At 38.8% G+C, this 19,924-nt stretch overlaps 2 protein-coding genes across 2 annotated transcripts in view; both read left to right on the plus strand.

Moving 5' to 3' along the window:
- Positions 1–7,260: 7,260 nt before the first annotated feature.
- On the plus strand, positions 7,261–10,185 carry LOC135196675 (GATA zinc finger domain-containing protein 14-like). Its single transcript, XM_064223509.1, has 3 exons — positions 7,261–7,266; positions 8,486–8,710; positions 8,827–10,185. Exons 1-3 carry the CDS (start codon positions 7,261–7,263, stop codon positions 10,027–10,029), a joined length of 1,434 nt encoding a protein of 477 aa, XP_064079579.1. The 3' UTR covers positions 10,030–10,185.
- Positions 10,186–19,225: 9,040 nt separating this feature from the next.
- Positions 19,226–19,924, plus strand: part of LOC135196676 (homeobox protein 2-like) — a 1,864-nt gene continuing 1,165 nt past the window's right edge. Inside the window, exons 1-3 of the mRNA XM_064223511.1 lie at positions 19,226–19,231; positions 19,567–19,776; positions 19,893–19,924. The exon at positions 19,893–19,924 is cut by the window's right edge and continues 128 nt beyond it. Of these exons, the coding sequence (XP_064079581.1) occupies positions 19,226–19,231; positions 19,567–19,776; positions 19,893–19,924 (248 nt within the window). The remainder of the gene's footprint in view (positions 19,232–19,566; positions 19,777–19,892) is intronic.

Genomic DNA, 19,924 nt, shown 5'->3' on the forward strand with positions numbered 1-19,924 from the left:
CTAATGTCTACCAGAGAGTTGCTAGTACATCTTCCGGTATATTTTGCACCTTCCAGTCTTGGATGGTGTGGGATGCAGCTTAGATATTTGTCGAGCTTATTCTTAAACACATCTACGCTCACTCTTGATATATTCCTCAGATGAGCTGGCAACGCATTGAATAGACGCTGCATTATCGATGCTGGTGCGTTGTGGATTAATGTCCTGTGTGCTTTCCTTATTTTTCCTGGTATAGTTTTGGGCACTATTAATCTACCTCTGCTTGCTCTTTCTGATATTTTTAGCTCCATGATGTTTTCGGCAATTCCTTCTATCTGCTTCCATGCCTGAATTATCATGTAGCGTTCTCTTCTCCTTTCTAGACTATATAATTTTAAGGATTGTAGTTATTCCCAGTAGTCAAGATCCTTAACTTCTTCTATTCTAGCTGTAAAGGACCTTTGTATACTCTCTATTTGTGCAATATCCTTTTGATAGTGTGGGTAACATATCATATTGCAATATTCAAGTGGACTACGAACATAAGTTTTATAAAGCATAATCATGTGTTCAGCTTTTCTTGTTTTGAAGTGCCGTAACAACATTCCCATTTTTGCTTTACATTTTGCCAATAGAATTGCTATTTGATCATTGCATAACATGCCCTATTCAACATCACACCAAGGTCTTTATCTGCTTCTGTATTTGTGATTGTCTCATTATTCGGTCCCCTATATGTATATAGCTTACCTTCACTATCTCCATAATTCATTGATTCAAATTTATCAGAGTTAAATACCATCCTATTTACCTCTGCCCAATCATATACTTTGTTAAGGTCTCGTTGTAGCGTGTTCCTATCTTCATCACAAGTAATTTCTCTACTTATTCTTGTGTCATCGGCGATACTACTCACTACAGAGAGAGAGAGAGAGAGAGAGAGAGAGAGAGAGAGAGAGAGAGAGAGAAAATTATCTATCAAAGATCGATAAACTGTATCGAATGAATGAGAGAAAGTAGGAAGAGAGAGAGAGAGAGAGAGAGAGAGAGAGAGAGAGAGAGAGAGAGAGAGAGAGAGAGAGAGAGAGAGAATTACCCATCAAAGATATGCCAAACTAAAATATATCTTTTAAGATAACCTGTATCGAATAAATTATTATTATCATTACCATTATTATTATTCAGAAGATGAACCCTATTTATATGGAACAAGCCTACCACAAGGGGCCATTGACTTGAAATTCAAGCTTCCAAAAATATTATTATTATTATTATTATTGCTCTATCACAGTCCTCCAATTCGACTGGGTGGTATTTATAGTGTGGGGTTCCGGGTTGCATCCTGCCTCCTTAGGAGTCCATCACTTTTCTTACTATGTGTGCTGTTTCTAGGATCACACTCTTCTGCATCAGTCCTGGAGCTACTTCAGCCTCTAGTTTTTCTAGATTCCTTTTCAGGGATCTTGGGATCGTGCCTAGTGCTCCTATGATTATGGGTACGATTTCCACTGGCATATCCCATATCCTTCTTATTTCTATTTTCAGATCTTGATACTTATCCATTTTTTCCCTCTCTTTCTCTTCAACTCTGGTGTCCCATGGTATTGCGACATCAATGAGTGATACTTTCTTCTTGACTTTGTCAATCAACGTCACGTCTGGTCTGTTTGCACGTATCACCCTATCCGTTCTGATACCATAGTCCCAGAGGATCTTTGCCTGATCGTTTTCTATCACTCCTTCAGGTTGGTGCTCGTACCACTTATTACTGCAAGGTAGCTGATGTTTCTTGCACAGGCTCCAGTGGAGGGCTTTTGCCACTGAATCATGCCTCTTTTTGTACTGGTTCTGTGCAAGTGCCGGGCATTCACTTGTTCTATGTGGTTTATGGTTTCATTTTTCGTATTGCACTTCCTACATATGGGAGAGATGTTATTTCCGTCTATCGTACTTTGAACATATCTGGTTCTTAGGGCCTGATCTTGTGCCGCTGTTATCATTCCTTCAGTTTCCTTCTTTAGCTCTCCCCTCTGTAGCCATTGCCAATTGTCATCGCTGGCTAGTTCTTTAGTCTGTCTCATGTATTGTCCGTGCATTGGTTTGTTGTGCCAGTCCTCTGTTCTTTCTGTCTTTGTTTTTTCTCCTGTCTCTGTATATTTTGTGGGTCTTCGTCTACTTTTATTAGTCCTTCTTCCCATGCACTCTTTAGCCACTCGTCTTCACTGGTTTTCAGATATTGCCCCAGCGCTCTGTTTTCGATGTTGACGCAGTCCTCTATACTTAGTAGTCCTCTCCCTCCTTCCTTTCGTGTTATGTATAGTCTGTCCGTATTTGCTCTTGGGTGTAGTGCTTTGTGTATTGTCATTTGTTTCCTGGTTTTCTGATCTATGCTGCGGAGTTCTGCCTTCGTCCATTCCACTATTCCTGCGCTGTATCTGATTACTGGCACTGCCCATGTGTTTATGGCTTTTATCATATTTCCGGCGTTGAGTTTTGACTTGAGTATCGCCTTGAGTCTCTGCATATATTCTTTCCTGATCGTGTCCTTCATCTCTTGGTGTTTTATATCTCCTCCTTCCATTATTCCCAGGTATTTGTATCCTGTCTCATCTATGTGATGTTGCTCCCATCTGGTAGCTTTATCCCTTCAGTTCTCGTTACTTTGCCTTTTTGTAAGTTGACTAAGGCGCATTTTTCTATTCCAAACTCCATCCTGATGTCCCCAGATACAATCCTTACAGTCTGGATTAGGGTATCTATTTCCTTGATGCTCTTACCATACAGCTTGATGTCGTCCATGAACATCAGATGGTTGATTTTGTTGCCTCTTTTCTTGAGTTGGTACCCGGCATCCATCTTCTGTAGTACTTTTGTCATGGGAATCATGGCTACTACGAAGAGTAGTGGGGACAGTGAGTCGCCCTGGAAGATCCCTCTCCTGATATTAACCTCTGCTAGTCTTATTCCTGAGCTTGTAAGTATTGTATTCCAGTTGCGCATTGTATTTTTGAGAAGCTGATGGTATTTTCCTCTGCCCCATATATTTTCAGGCATTCTATTAGCCATGTGTGTGGTATCATGTCGAAGGCTTTCTTATAGTCTATCCATGCCATGCTTAGGTTGGTTTTCCTTCTCCTACTGTTCTTCATTACCATTTTGTCTATCAGGAGCTGGTCTTTTGTGCCCCTACACTTCCTTCTGCAGCCTTTCTGTTGGTGGGGGATGGTATTTGTCTCCTCTAGGTAGTTTGTAGCCTTTCACTGATGATACCTGTTAGTAACTTCCACATTATTGGTAGGCAGGTGATAGGCCTGTAGTTACTGGCTATATTTCCCTTACTCTTGTCTTTTGTACTAAGGATGTTCTTCCTGTGGTCATCCATTTGGGTGCTTGGTGATTTGAGATACAATGCTGGAGTTGTTCTGCTATTCGTGGTGTAGGGCCTTGAAGTTTTTGAGCCAGTATCCATGGACTTCATCGGGACCTGGGGTGCTTTCCAGTTTGGCATTTTCTTAGTTTGGTGTCTGACTGTGTCTGTCGTGATGTCTGTGAATCTTTGTTTTATTCTCCCTGTTTCTTCTTCTTGACTTCCTGGAGCCATGTTGCATGTTTGTTGTGTGATACCGGATTGCTCCATATGTTTTCCCAGAGTCTCTTACTTGGTTCGGCTTCAGGAATTTCTGGGTGGTTGTCTTCCCCTCTTAGTTGGCTGTATAGTCTTTTCTGGTTGGTTCCGAATAGTTTGTTCTGTTGGTATCCTTATTCCTGTTCATGTACCGTTGGATCTTGTGTGCTTTGGCTTAAGCCTCTGTTTTACATCTTCTATTGTTTTGTTTGTTTAGTCCCCTCTCTTGTACTTTGTATTTCTCGTTGAGTTCCTCCCTTGTTTTCTTGCTTCTTAGCCTTTTTTCTGCCATCTCTTTCAGTTTACTCAAGTCAGATCTCATCACCATGATTTGCTTTTCCAGGCGCCTTTTCCAAGGAGGTTGCTGTTTTGCTTTCTGTTGGGTTGGTTGTGACGGTGGTGTTGGTGTTCGAATCCCCATCAGTTCTGCTACTAATCTTGCTCCTGCATATGTCAAGTTATTTGTTTCTGTGATACTGGTGGTGTGTATTAGCCCATTATTTCATTGACCTCACTTGTTTTCTCCCTTAATTTCTTGGTGTTGTAGGCTTTCATGGAGGGGATCTTTGTTCTCTCTGTATCTGGCTCCATCCATTGTCTAATCTTTTCTACCCATTCCGTCCTCTCTGTTACTTCGTCGGTGTTTCTTCGTGTGTCGTTGTTTGATACTTCATCCTCTCTGTCGTCTTCTGTGGCATCGTCTCTCAGTTCGTCTTCGTGTAATACATTATTATAATTATTATTATAATAATAATTATAATAATAATAAAATAATAATAATAATAATTATTATTATTATTATTATTTTTATTATTATTATTATTATATATTATATTTTAGTTTATTATTATTATTATTTTATTATGTCTATCACAGTCCTCCAATTCGACTGGGTGGTATTTAAAGTGTGGGGTTCCGGGTTGCATCCTGCCTCCTTAGGAGTCCATCACTTTTCTTACTATGGGCCCCGTTTCTAGGATCACGCTCTTCTGCATGAGTCCTGGAGCTACTTCAGCCTCTAGTTTTTCTAGATTCCTTTTCAGGGATCTTGGGATCGTGCCTAGTGTTCCTATGATTATGGGTACAATTTCCACTGGCATATTCCATATCCTTCTCATTTCTATTTTCAGGTCTTGATACTTATCCATTTTTTCCCTCTCTTTCTCTTCAACTCTGGTGACCCATGGTATTGCGACATCAATGAGTGATACTTTCTTCTTGATTTTGTCAATCAACGTCACGTCTGGCGTCTGGCCATTTGCACGTATCACCCCCTATCTGTTCTGATACCATAGTCCCAGAAGATCTTTGCCTGATCGTTTTCTATCACTCCTTCAGGTTGGTGTTCGTACCACTTATTTACTGCAAGGTAGCTGGTGTTTCTTACACAGGCTCCAGTGGAGGGCTTTTGTCACTGAATCATGCCTCTTTTTGTAATGGTTCTGTGCAAGTGCCGGACATTCGTTTGCTATGGGGTTTATGGTTTCATTTTTCGTATTCCACTTCCTACATATGGGAGAGATGTTATTTCCATCTATTATTATTATTATTATTATTATTATTATTATTATTATTATTATTATTATTATTATTATTATTATTATTACTAGCAAACTTTCCCATCTACGATGGGTGATAAAATACGGTGCAGAGTGAAAAATTTATATGTACTATTTGTTCAGCAATATAAAAATAAGGGCGATTTTTATACATACCTACTACAGAACCTCTTTGTACACAATACTATCAGTTTGTCCACAACTTAATTTCAAGTTGGCAGAGTCGGTTGCTCTGCTCATCACCACATACAGTTAGCCATGCGTGAACATGGGTGACGGCAGAAACACACCAACACGATCCAAAGTCTGGCCCTGCGTCTTGTTTGCAGTGAATGAGAAGGCCAGGTTGATGGGAAACTGCCTGCGCCGTAACTGGAACGGAAACTGGTTGTCCGAAGGCATCAGAGGAATCCGGGGGATGAACAGAGGTTTGCCGGTGTGAGGGCCCGTAGCTATCACTGCTTCGATGACGTGGGAGTTTGACTCCATGATGGTGTACCTCGTTCCGTTGCAATGTCCATTGGCAGGATCGAAATTCCGAAGCAACATTACCGGGCAGTAATTCTTCAACGTTATTTTGTGCACTGGCAGTCCCGATGGATTTAAGTTATTCAAAACATTTTGCGGATATTGATGATAATTTTCATCTTCTATTGTGTCCGAGCTGAAATATTAGCGACTTTCTCCGGGGAAGTTGTACAGAAATTATGTATGAAAAATCGTAAAGTAACTACGTCTACGGGAATAACCAGCCTCGTTTCATGGCCAGAAACAGCTCCGTTTCAGGGAATCCCTTCTCCCCCCCACCCTCTACAAAGGAGGGGGGTAGGTTGGATGAAAACCCATTACAAACCATCTTAGGGGTCCCCACCATAACCCTGCCAAGTTTCATGCCCATCTAACCAGCCGTTTGGCCGTGATTGAATGACAGACAGACAGACAGACAGACAAACATTACGCCCATTATAGTATGATTATTATTATTATTATTATTATTATTATTATTATTATTATTATTTATTTATATTTTTCTATCACAGTCCTCCAGTTCGACTAGGTGGTATTTATAGTGTGGGGTTCCGGGTTGCATCCTGCCTCCTTAGGAGTCCATCACTTTTCTTACTATGTGCGCCGCTTCTAGGATCACACTCTTCTGCATGAGTCCTGGAGCTACTTCAGCCTCTAGTTTTTCTAGATTCCTTTTCAAAGATCTTGGGATCGTGCCTAGTGTTCCTATGATTTTGGGTGCAATTTTCACTGGAATATCCAATACCCTTCTTATTTCTATTTTCAGGTCTTGATACTTATCCATTTTTTCCCTCTCTTTCTCTTCAACTCTGGTGTCCCATGGTATTGCGACATCAATGAGTGATACTTTCTTCTTGACTTTGTCAATCAACGTCACGTCTGGTCTATTTGCACGTATCACCCTATCTGTTCTGATACCATAGTCCCAGAAGATCTTTGCCTGATCGTTTTCTATCACTCCTTCAGGTTGGTGTTCGTACCACTTATTACTGCAAGGTAGCTGGTGTTTCTTACACAGGCTCCAGTGGAGGGCTTTTGCCACTGAATCATGCCTCTTTTTGTAATGGTTCTGTGCAAGTGCCAGACATTCGCTTGCTTTGCGGTTTATGGTTTCATTTTTCGTATTGTACTTCCTACATATGGGAGAGATGTTATTTCCATCTATTATTATTATTATTATTATTATTATTATTATTATTATTATTATTATTATTAATTATTATTATTATTATTCACAAGATGAACCCTATTCATATGGAACAAGCCCACCAGACACAGGAGCCACTGACTCGAAATTCAAGCTTCCAAAGAATGAAACATTAGAAACAAGTAACTGAAAGTAATGGAAGATACAGAAACAGACCTTATTCGTAGTGATTCCGTTCGTCTGTGACCGTTTCCTGTTCCCGAAGGTGAACACCTGGGAGACCATCTCGAGTGTGAGAAACATTACAAGATTTCATAGTTGGTCCGGTTTTTCATGGCGATGTGGGAGGTCGTCAAGACCATATAAAAGGGGTTGGGGAAGTTCAGTTTATCCAGTTGACTGCTGACAGCCTTAGGCCGAGGATGAAGGTAAGCAGTCTTTATATATATACGAGCTGGTTACCCAGCTAGATTGGTCCGTGTAACCCAGAGCATAGTTTATAAAAAGAAAATAGATAAATCAAGCCACAATTGAATACAGTACCACGACCTGAAGTGAGGAATGCAAATCCGACAAAACGATATTTCGTGTTTCGTATCGACGGATTTTTCGCGTCTATCTGTCTGTCTGTCTCTTTGTGCCGTTTTGAACTGGATTTTTTCCTTTTTATTTTATTTCATTACTTTAAGGACTTAATATATATATCTATATATATATAATATATATATATATATAGATGTATATATATGTATACTAATTTTTTCATCTTTCTCCTACCTAACACCCACTCAACTCTCTCTCTCTCTCTCTCTCTCTCTCTCTTCCTTCCTCTCTCGCTCCTTTCTCTTACTCTCTCTTTCTCTCTCCAACAATCACTGTCTTTTACCCTCTTTTTTCTCAGTAATACCAACTCTCTGTCTGTCTGTCTGTCTGTCTGTCTGTCTTTTCTCCTCTGTCTTCTTCCTAACACCCCGTCTACTCTCTCTCACTTTCTCTCTCTGTCAACCCCCTTCTAAAACCACCCTCTTTGATGTTATTGATATTTACCCTATAGTATACTTTTCCAAATGATAAGTCATATGTATACAGAAATGTGTAAAGTAATTAAGTTTACAGGCATAGCCATCCCGGTTTCACGGGCAGAACCAGCTCTGTTTCAGGGAATCCCTTCTCACCCTTCGGAGGGGGGGAAGTAGAAATTTTGGGAGCGAAGGGATCCTGGCGGTTTCCGTGCTCCCGAACGTAGGTCTCGACCTTCCCGGGGTGGAAACCCATCTGCGTTCCGAATGTCAGTCCCGTCAGACCGACGTCCCGGGCGCCCTTACCAATCATACATACATATATACATACATACATACATACACACATTGTCAAATATATAATATATATATATATATATATATATATATATATATATATATATATATATATATATATACTGGATATATAAGGATGTGTTTGTGTTCACTTAACGCACAGTACAATACCTAAAACGTTTTGACACCTAGAATTAAAACACTTATTTTCATAATTTTTTTTTTATACTTCTTCTATTTCTTATTAATAAAAAGTAATTTTGAAAAAGTCATCATTATAATAATCATAACATGAACAGATAAATCCTGAAGAATCCTATATGTTCTGCAGACTCTACTGATCGTGCTTGTGTGTGTGGGCGTGGCCTCCTGCCAGGATGGGTCCTACATCCTCGGATTCCATCCGTCGGAGGCCCGGTTCGTTCGACCCCAGCAGGGGCTCCTTCCAGCACGACAGCTCTACGACAACTACGAGGCCTTCTCAGACGCCTTCAGGCGACGATCTCAGGAGATGGCCAGGGAGTACAGCTTGGACCAGACCGTCTACAACGACCCTGTGAGTTTTCAAAACTAACCAATCTTGTGTAAGACCCATTTCTGTGAATATTTGGCTAAATCATTCAAGAATGGCTTCTATATGGACTACGTATACTAATTTCCAATACCTTCCAGAACCCTGAGTACACCTGGGCTTATGCCGTCGACGCCAAATCCACCGGGGACATGAAGTCTGCCAGAGAGGAGCGTCGAGGGGACGTCGTTGTGGGTCAGTATTCTGTCATGGACCCTGATGGCACTCTGCGCACAGTCGACTACTCGGTCGCTCCAGGCACTGGATTCCAGGCCAAGGTCACCAAGGAAAGGGCTGATGGCGTTTCCAGCAGTCCAGTCTCCACTTACAGCCAACATAAACAGTATTCCCAATACCAAAGGCAGCAGTACAACCAGAATCAACAATCCTACAGGAATCAAAACCAGGAATCTCGCTTCCTGAATCAGAGGAACGACCGGAATGATTACCAAAATCAGTTCCAGAACCAGCAATACAGATATGAAAATGGTGAACGTTTCCAGAACCAGCAGTCAAACAGGAATTACTTCCAGGACCAACAGTCTAATAGGGACAACTTCCAGAACCAACAGTACTACAGACAAAATTCCCAGAATCAAAACAGGAATGATCCCCAGTTCAGGAACAAAGATGGGAATAACTATTCCAGTCAACGTTATGGATCCAACACGAATTACTTCAACAATGATCAGTACAATTCCCAGAGAAGTTTGTATTCCAGAGATTCAAACAACTTCCAGTCCTTTGCTCAACGTTATGGAAACACAAACAGTCAAAATTACAACCAGTATAGTTCTAATTACAATAACAACCAGCAATCTCAACTCCAGAGAAATAACAACTACAACCAGAACAACAGAGACTCATCACAATACACCACAGATAGATATGGCAACAACTATTACAACTCTCAGGAACAGAACAACAGTTACAACCTGAACAACCAGAACAGAAACAACCAATACAACCAAAACGAGTATGAAAACCAGTATTACAGAATCCAGCAGAGGAACAACCAAAGACAACAATACAATAACAACAACAATAACAACAATAACTGGAACAGGGATTCAAACTACAACAACAACCCTGATTACTCCCAGAGGTCAGAAGGCAATCTGTTCCAGAGGTCACAGTACAACAGAGAAGGTCAGTACCAGGGTTCCCGGTTCTCACAGAACCAGCAGAGAAGCCTGACCCAGCAGAACTCAAGAAAGAACTCCCAGTTCTATTCTGGCCAGAACTTCCAGAATCAGAACAGGTACAGCCAGAACTACTCTCCCATCAGTGTGGTTCTTGCTTGATGGAACTGAATATTCAGCTGATGAAAAAAGGATTCATTTTATATATGACCCAACTGGCTCTTGAAACTGGAACACTGGATCCTCCTGATATATTTAGACAGACCAATTTGACCCTGATAGTGATACCTACAGGAAATGTAGATACAAATGAGTAAATCTGAGCAGAAATTTTGAAAATAATATTAATTCTATTAAGACTTGTATTTTTATAATAAAGGCATCAGTATTTATGTTATCTGTAATTTTCCTTTGTGTAAGTTACGAGTTATCTACACTTAGGAAACCAATTGGAAAAAAAGCATTGATTATTTCAAAAAAAGGGAAATTAATATATATATAATATATATATATATATATTATATATATATATATACATATGTATATATATATATGATATATATTTACACACACACACACACACACACACACACACACACACACATATATATATATATATATATATATATATATATATATATATAAACATTCATATTGATAACTATGCTGAATTTTTATTCAAGATCTTTATATGTATTCTGCATTCTTGAGGAAGCTTAAGTATACACAGGCAGAATCAGATAGCCAGAAATATTATAAACACATGAATGCATATGCATACATACCTATACGTATATATACTATATATATATATATATATATATATATATATATATATATATATATATTTTTTTTTTTTTTTTTATATATAAATAATATGTATATAACTAGCAACTTCCAATTCATATGTGATATTGCTAGCGTCATCTATTGGTTGTTATTTGCACTGTATACAAAGCTCATGCGATGACTCCCTCCTAATGATCTATATGGTCCTTGGAAATCATAGCTTCCAAACTAGGCACAGTTTAGTACCTAGAATTCATAATCCAGTAGTTTAGTATTCACTCATTTATTGTGGTTAATAAGTGGCAATTTATAGTTATATTGTTTGTATAACAGAAGGAGAAGAAGAAGAAGAAGAAGAAGAAGAAGAGGGTAATAAAACAGGGACTGGAATTAGTGCTCGAAATTTTTGAAGGATTTTCCGAAGAATGAGTATTTACGATCCGGAAATAAGGTGAGCTAGCCAATAATTTTTCCATCGGGTTTGTGTCCAATAAGTGATCAGTTTCTGACTTGGGGACATTTCAGCGTCCTCTCTCTCTCTCTCTCTCTTCTCTACTCTTCTTTCTCTTCTCTCTCCTCTTCCTCTCTCTCTCGTTTCTCTCTCTCTCCCTCTTTCTCTCTCTCTCTCTGTACTGTGTATATACATGTATATATGTGTATATATATATATATATATATATATATATATACATATATATAAAGATTGATATTTATCTATCTTTCTATATATACATATATATATAATATATATATATATATATTATATATATATATAGTATATATATATATACATCAATGAGGAGAAGAGGCATAAAGACTTGATAAAAGGGTCAATTTATTCCCGACGTTTCGTAATGTCTTCATTACATTTTCGAGGGCTGTACAAAATAGATAGCATGAAATAGCTATAATTGTCCTAAATGTAATTTAGGAACTTATGTTGGATCCACCAGGAGGCTTCTGAAGGTAAGCATAGATTCACATCGTGGAGTAAGTTATAGGACAGGCAGCAAAATTGCAAACCCAGAGTTTTCTAATATTAGAAATCATTCGAAAATATGTAAAACCTCCATTGAAAACAAGGACTTTACAGTTGTAGGACGAGCTTCCAACAGCCACGATTTGACAATCTTAGAATCGTTAATGATTAAACGACTCGTCCCCTTGTTGAATAGTCAAACCTCTGCTGGCACACTGTACCTTTCTTAGTCTCTTCCTTTTATCTCCAGTCTTGGCATGCCGCTGAATAGGTTGGTCCAGTTTTACTTTACTTGAATATGTCTTATTATTTTTTTGTTTCATACGTTTTTTTTTTTTTTTGCTTACTTATTTTAATAATTTTTGTCCTGTTTAGTTTACGTTTTTTGTTTTTAAAGGTGTCTTTTTAGTATTTTTAATATTTTAAGTTTGTAATCAATGTGCAACTTTTAAATTTCAAATTCTTAGCTTTATTGTAATTTATTTCATGCTGTCTATTTTGTACAGCCCTCGAAAATGTAATGAAGACATTACGAAACGTCGGGAATAAATTGACCCTTTTATCAAGTCTTTATGTCCTTCTCCTCATTGATGTATATCCGGCTGTGGCCACCGCTGTTTGGATATATATATACATATATATGTTTACTTCTATATTCGGATAAATATCATAAATGTATTATAAATATATACATTTATATCATGTGTAATAATTATATATATACACATAAGTTAGGGTTCAAAATGTATCCAAAAAATAATAAAAAGGTAAAAATCAAAACATGTATACATGATTAATATGATAACAGGTAACCTGATTAAGAATAATGGTTACTAAATAATGATTATAGCATGATCATGGATAATTGTTAAAGAGTACTTGACACTCTTTGTAATAGATAAATATAATTGTACAATGGTATAACAATGTAATTCTGCAGAAATTCAATATATAGGGCTGATATTTTATTAGGTGCCCGAAAAATACCTTTAGGAATATATTAATGTATAATATTGGGCTATAATGCTTTATTAGGCGCCCTGGAGATACTTTAACTGTTCAAATGCAAAGGCGTGAGTCATTCTTGTCCTACATTTTTGCCAGCATACGGACCGCTTTTCACACACAACACAATTCCAGACAATTCCCTAGGCACGAACTGAAGTGGCCAAGTTCAGGCGGCCCTAAACGCAAACGACTTGAGTTTAACGGGTACGTCATCTAGACGGGCCAGTACGTTCCCTTGGAGATCCTTCTGTTTACGCCTTAGCCTACGCCAAGCAAAGATGTTGACGGCGATAACCAATATGGCCGTCACGCTGAACACGGCTAGCAGAATGTAGTAGCGAAGATTTTCTCCACCTGCATAAGTCGATGACGCGTGGGTCATCTCAGCCAGTTGCGTCAGACGATGAGCTACTCGCGCGTTGTATGGGAGAGGTAGTGATGGGATGATTGTGGTAGCCCACGTGTAGTTCGCGAAATACGCCTTCTCACGTATTATCGTGTTGACCCCTCTAACGGTATAGTTTGTAGATGTCCCCGTACAACCATCGGCTGCTACGAAGATAGGGGCATGGGCGGTGGATGTGTCCGGACACACGACGTCGAATCCGGCCTTATCATAACGGATCCAGGAACCATTATTCATCCTGTAATTGAATTTATTACCGTAAAAGGGATAAAGTTTCCCCAAAAGATACAAAAATACAGACAATATGATCAAATATTATACGGAGAATTCCTGCAAGAAACGGTTAATGACAACGAGAAAAGAAAAAAAATTAATCTGCGGGCGAGAACCTCGTAGTTGAAGATAGGTTCTGTAATGAAGGAAGATTAATATGGCGAACAACTCACCCCCAGAATACTGGACGATCGACTCTTGATGAACAAACACTTCACTGAGGAAAAGACCTGAATAGATAAAAATGGTACTTAGCTCCAGATTATATTGCGAAGGATTGTTGACATGGGATGACGTCTCGCGTCGGAAGTCGTGATGACGTCACGGTCTTCTCTCGGTGCACGATGCTCTGGGAAGTCCAAGATTGATGACGTCACAGCCTCCGTCCTTGCACTACTGCGTATAGCTGTCCACACTGCGTCCTTGCTCGTGAACGGGTGATGTTCCCTGTGTTTGTTTTCTTCTTTCCGTTGATGTTCAATGCTGCTCTCGTCCGGTGTAGATTCTCGAAGATAAGTGACAACAGTTGCTCAAACGTCAGTGTTAAATGCTTGTATTCCTCTCGATGAAGGACATAGTTGCGTCTTCATAAACTGTTGCGTTGAATTGGAAAGATCCCGTTTCCTCTGTTTCTGGTTTGGATGTTGAAGGTGGAAGTTAGTTCTTGTAGACCTTCGGTCGGCTGATATGGGTCTTGTTAATTATGTTCTTCGTTCATACGCTGCCACCACTTCTAATGTCTTATCGCTTGGCGATAGACTTTTCGTTCTTTCCTTACGGCTGTCATCCGTAAGTAATGTTTGGTTCCTCTCATCTCCTTGGATATCTTAGTAGAGAGGTTCTTTCTTGACTAGAGGAGATGATTCAAACAGGCTAGTTGAACAAGTTAACAACTTTAGCTGCATCTCCTAGTATGGAGTTACAGAATAAAGTTGTTAACTTGTTCAACTAGCCTGTTTGAATCATCTCCTCTAGTCAAGAAAGAACCTCTCTACTAAGATATCCAAGGGAGATGAGAGGAACCAAACATTACTTACGGATGACAGCCGTAAGGAAAGAACGAAAAGTCTATCGCCAAGCGATAAGACTCTGAAAACACACGGATTATCCGTCACACAAGCCGTTTATACAGTCGGCTCACAACAACAATGTAATATCGAAGTCTGTAATCATTTGAATACCACTTTAGTAATCCACAAAAATCAACATATCTTGGATGCCGAAGTTTTTAAAATAAAACATCGCATTCTTACCGTAGCTGAGATAAATCACGCTCAATCAGTCGCGGATGAAACCCTTTTGCAATCTATAAAGAATAAAATCAATCAGGACATTCAAGAAGAAGAAATTCAGCAGAAATTTTTGAATCTGTTAACTAAATATCATGATGTTTTTTCCACTACGGATGGAACCTTAGGAAAAACGGATGTCATCGAGCATCAAATCAGGCTCAAGGACAAACAGAAAGTAATCTATGTACCTTCGTACCGACTTCCTATGAAATTTCAGAATGAGATAACAGAGGAAGTAGGTAAAATGTTAAAGGAAGGCGTCATTAGGAAATCAAACAGCCCTTATATTTTCCGTTAATAGTAGTACCGAAAAAAGATCGAACTTGGCGGATATGCGTAGATTTTCGTCGTTTAAACGAAGAAACAATCCCTGACAGATTCCCAGTACCATGTACCGATGATATCCTATCTTTACTAGGCCAGAATAAATACTTCACAAGCCTAGACTTTACTAAAACAGGTATTTCATCCAGATTCCGATGGAACAAGAAAGCATCCATACACTGCCTTCAGCACAGCCAGGGGACATTATGAATTTTTGCGTATGCCTTTTGGTTTACGTTGTGCTCCTATAACTTTTACTCGTATGATAAACGTCGTGTTGGAGACTTGTTGGGAGATATCCTACATGCCTACATGGATGACTTAGTAATCTTTTCCAACATTAGTAGAGCATTTACGTAAATTGGAGTTAGTGTTACAAAGATTAAGGCAGCATAATTTAAGGGTAAAGATAAGTAAGTGTGAATTTTTTAAAACAGAACTAGTCTATCTAGGTTTCACGGTTTCTAGTGAAGGTCTTAAAGTCGTCCACGATAAGGTGTCGGCTATCCGTAATTTTCCGATACCTACTAACGTCAAGGGAATACAGCAATTTTTAGGATGCAGCGGTTACTATCGCCGCTTCATCCGCAACTACTCAATCATAGCCGCTCCCCTAACCGATCTTATAAAAAAGGGCGTAGATTTCGTATGGTCTGAAATTCATCAACAGGCGTTCGATAAATTGAAAGATGAACTGTGTAGTTCTCCTATCTTGAAATTTCCTGACTTCGGTAAGGAATTTTTCATAGCAACAGACGCCTCAGACCTAGGAGTAGGTGGGGTATTGCTTCAACAATATGACAGAGTTTCGGAAAGGATTAATGTTTCAGATCCTGGCAAGGTTCTTTTTACACGCACTAATATATTTGAAGTTACGTTAGGCTCGAGAGTTTGCGTGCAAGCTGATATTACGGGTGAGCGAGAGTTCTGTTGGGTTGCCTGTATTATTTCTTGGTTCATGAGACAGGTGATTGGTTCCGTAATGTAAGTGACAACTCTGCCTGTCTCTTTATTATCTAAAACTGATTTTAGGGTATTAGAAGACCTATAGAATTTCCCTTTGATATACACGCCGTGTTTGTTTTGCAGGTTGCTAAGCTAATATTTTGTTGAGTGCCCATAGACGGGTATCCGATAATTACTGCGGGATACATATTAATGTTTTGTACAACTACAAAGGTATCGGCTAACGTGCGCTTACCGACCTTGTACTGTACATGAGTTACGCCCACAACATTTAGTTCATTATTCCCAATACCTGAGAGCCTTATTCCGGACTTTTCTATAGGGAAATTTGAAAAGAGTAAATGATGAGTCCTTAAATCCATTATATTACGTGGAACCAATCACCTGTCTCATGAACCAAGAAATAATACAGGCAACCCAACAGAACTCTCGCTCACCCGTAATATCAGCTTGCACGCAAACTCTCGAGCCTAACGTAACTTCAAATATATTAGTGCGTGTAAAAAGAACCTTGCCAGGATCTGAAACATTAATCCTTTCCGAAACTCTGGCAGCTCGGTCGGACGACCGATATGTTTGATAGTTGGCGTGGAACTGCCATTCTAAAGCATCGCGTCGATAGCGGAACATTAGCTATCTCAGCAATTCATATAAAAATACATACGTAGTCTGCCGGCTCGGAAGTTACAAGTTTCCGGCGTAGGTTAACAGGTCAACCTCTTCCCATGGAAGTTGTTGTGCAAAGTTATCATAACATAAAAATGTTGACAAAGCTGTGAGCTAGATCAGGCTACTGCAGACAGCGCATAGCGTAATCTAGGTCTGCTTTGGTCACGTAGAACCCTCCTAATGCCATGACCCCAGGTCATTGGTTTATATTTACAGATCTTGTAAATTATATAATAATGTAATTATTACACATATACATACAAATATTAAAATTATGTCCAAGCAAAGTTATACTGAAATAAAATTGTAAATGAATGATCCTCATAAGAGATTGTTGTGATTTAAAGGGTTATTGATAACACTGATATGATAACATATGATAACTTTGCCTATTAAGTTTTATTTAGAAATAGGATGAGAGAAGTTAGGAATTAAAACACACACACACACACACATACACAAAGAGAGAGAGAGAGAGAGAGAGAGAGAGGGAGACCTTACCTTACCTTACCTTACAGTTCGTTCGGGTTGCCCCAGGTCCCTCAGTGTGAGGCACCTCTAATGTCTACCAGAGAGTTGCTAGTACATCTTCCGGTATATTTTGCATCTTCCAATCTTGGATGGTCTGGGATGCGTTTTAGATATTTGTCGAGCTTATTCTTAAACATCTACGCTCACTCCTGATATATTCCTCAGATGAGCTGGCAACGCATTGAATAGACGCTGCATTATCGATGGTGGTGCGTAGTGGATTAATGTCCTGTGTGCTTTCCTTATTTTTCCTGGTATTGTTTTGAGCACTATTAATCTACCTCTGCTTGCTCTTTCTGATATTTTTAACTCCATGATGTTTTCGGCAATTCCTTCTATCTGCTTCCATGCCTGAATTATCGTGTAGCTTTCTCTTCTACTTTTTAAACTATATAATTTTAAAAATTGTAGTCTTTCCCAGTAGTCAAGATACTTAACTTCTTCTATTCTAGCTGTAAAGGACCTTTGTACACTCTCTATTTGTGCAATCATGTGTTCAGCTTTTCTTGTTTTGAAGTGCTGTAACAACATTCCCATTTTTGCTTTACATTTTGCCAATAGAATTGCTATTTCATGCATAACATGTTCCTATTCATCATCTTGTTCTTTATTTTGTGATTGTCTCATTTCGTAGCGCGTTCCTATCTTCATCACAAGTAATTTCTCTACTTATTCTTGTGTCATCGGCAACTACTACTCACTACAGAGAGAGAGAGAGAGAGAGAGAGAGAGAGAGAGAGAGATAGAGAGAGAGAATTACCCATCAAAGATCTGCCAAACTAAAATATATTTTTTAAGATAACCTGTATCGAATAAATTATTATTATTATTACCATTATTATTATTCAGAAGATGAACCCTATTTATATGGAACAAGCCTACTATAAGGGGCCATTGACTTGAAATTCAAGCTTCCAAAAATATTATTATTATTATTATTATTATTATTATTATTATTATTATTATTATTATTATTTTTTTTATTTTTTTTTTATTTTTTATTTTTTGCTCTATCACAGTCCTCCAATTCGACTGGGTGGTATTTATAGTGTGGGGTTCCGGGTTGCATCCTGCCTCCTTAGGAGTCCATCACTTTTCTTACTATGTGCGCTGTTTCTAGGATCACACTCGCCTGCATGAGTCCTGGAGCTACTTCAACCTCTAGTTTTTCTAGATTCCTTTTCAGGGATCTTTGGTTCGTTCTTAGTGTTTCTATGATTACGGGTACAATTTCCACTGGCATATCCCATATCCTTATTTCTATTTTCAGATCTTGATACTTATCCATTTTTTCCCTCTCTTTCTCTTCAACTCTGGTGTCCCGTGGTATTGCGACATCAGTGAGTGATACTTTTTTCTTGATTTTGACGATCAACATCACGTCTGGTCTATTTGCACGTATCACCCTATCTGTTCTGATCCGATAGTCCCAGAGGATCTTTGCCTGATCGTTTTCTATCACTCACTCAGGTTGGTGCTCGTACCACTTATTACCGCAAGGTAGCTGGTGTTTCTTGCACAGGCTCCAGTGGAGGGCTTTTGCCACTGAATCATGCCTCATTTTGTACTGGTTGTGTGCAAGTGCCGGACATTCGCTTGCTATGTGGTTTATGGTTTAATTTTTCGTATTGCACTTCCTACAAATGGGAGAGATGTTATTTCCATCTATTATCATCATCATCATCATCTCATCATAATTATTATTATTATTATTATTATTATTATTATTATTATTTTTATTTATTATTATTATTATTATTTAGAAGATGAACCCTATTCATATGGAACAAGCCCACCACACACAGGAGCCACTGACTCGAAATTCAAGCTTCCAAAGAATGAAGTGTTCATTAGAAGCAAGTAACTGAAAGAAATGGAAGATACAGGAACAGACCTTATTCGTAGTGATTCCGTTCATCTGTGACCGTTTCCTGTTCTCGAAGGTGAGTTCCTGAAGGTGAACACCTGATGGTGCTCGCTGGGAGACCATCTCGAGTGTGAGAAACATTACAAGATTCCAGAGTTGGTCCGGTTTTTCCTGGCGATGTGGGAGGTCGTCAAGACCATATAAAAGGGGAAGTTCAGTTGATCCAGTTGACTGCTGACAGCCTTACGCCGAGTATGAAGGTGAGCGGTCTTTATATAGATACATATATTATATATATATATATATTATATCTATATATATATGTATAGTATATATATATATATATATCATATATATATATATATATATATATATATATGTATATATACCGGATATATAAGGATGTGTTTGTGTTCACTTAACGCACAGAACAATACCTAGAACATTTTGACACAGAATTAAAACACTTATTTTCATAATATTTTTTTTATATTTCTTCTACTTCTTATTAATAAAAAGTAATTTTGAAAATATAAGCATCATAATGATCATAACGTGAACAGATAAATCCTGAAGAATCCTAAATGTCCTGCAGACTCTCCTGATCGTGCTGGTGTGTGTGGGCGTGGCCTCCTGCCAGGATGGGTCCTACATCCTGGATTCCAGAGGCGTCGACGCCCAGCAGGGGCTCCTTCCAGCACGACAGCTCTACGACAACTACGAGGCCTTCTCAGACGCCTTCAGGCGACGATCTCAGGAGATGGCCAGGGAGTACAGCTTGGACCAGACTGTCTACAACGACCCTGTGAGTTTTCGAAACTAACTACTCTTGTGGTGTAAGTCCCATTTCTGTGAATATTTGACTAAATAATTCAAAGGCTTCTATATAGACTACGTATACTAATTTCCAATACCTTCCAGAACCCCGAGTACACCTGGGCTTATGCCGTCGA

This window comes from Macrobrachium nipponense, chromosome 18 (genome assembly GCF_015104395.2).
Source record: "Macrobrachium nipponense isolate FS-2020 chromosome 18, ASM1510439v2, whole genome shotgun sequence".
Lineage (NCBI taxonomy): Eukaryota > Metazoa > Arthropoda > Malacostraca > Decapoda > Palaemonidae > Macrobrachium > Macrobrachium nipponense.

Excerpts from the sequence above, each read along its gene's own strand:
- LOC135196675 (XM_064223509.1), top strand. Across the intron at positions 8,711-8,826 it reads AGACCGTCTACAACGACCCT|AACCCTGAGTACACCTGGGC; the intron begins GTGAGTTTTCAA and ends AATACCTTCCAG.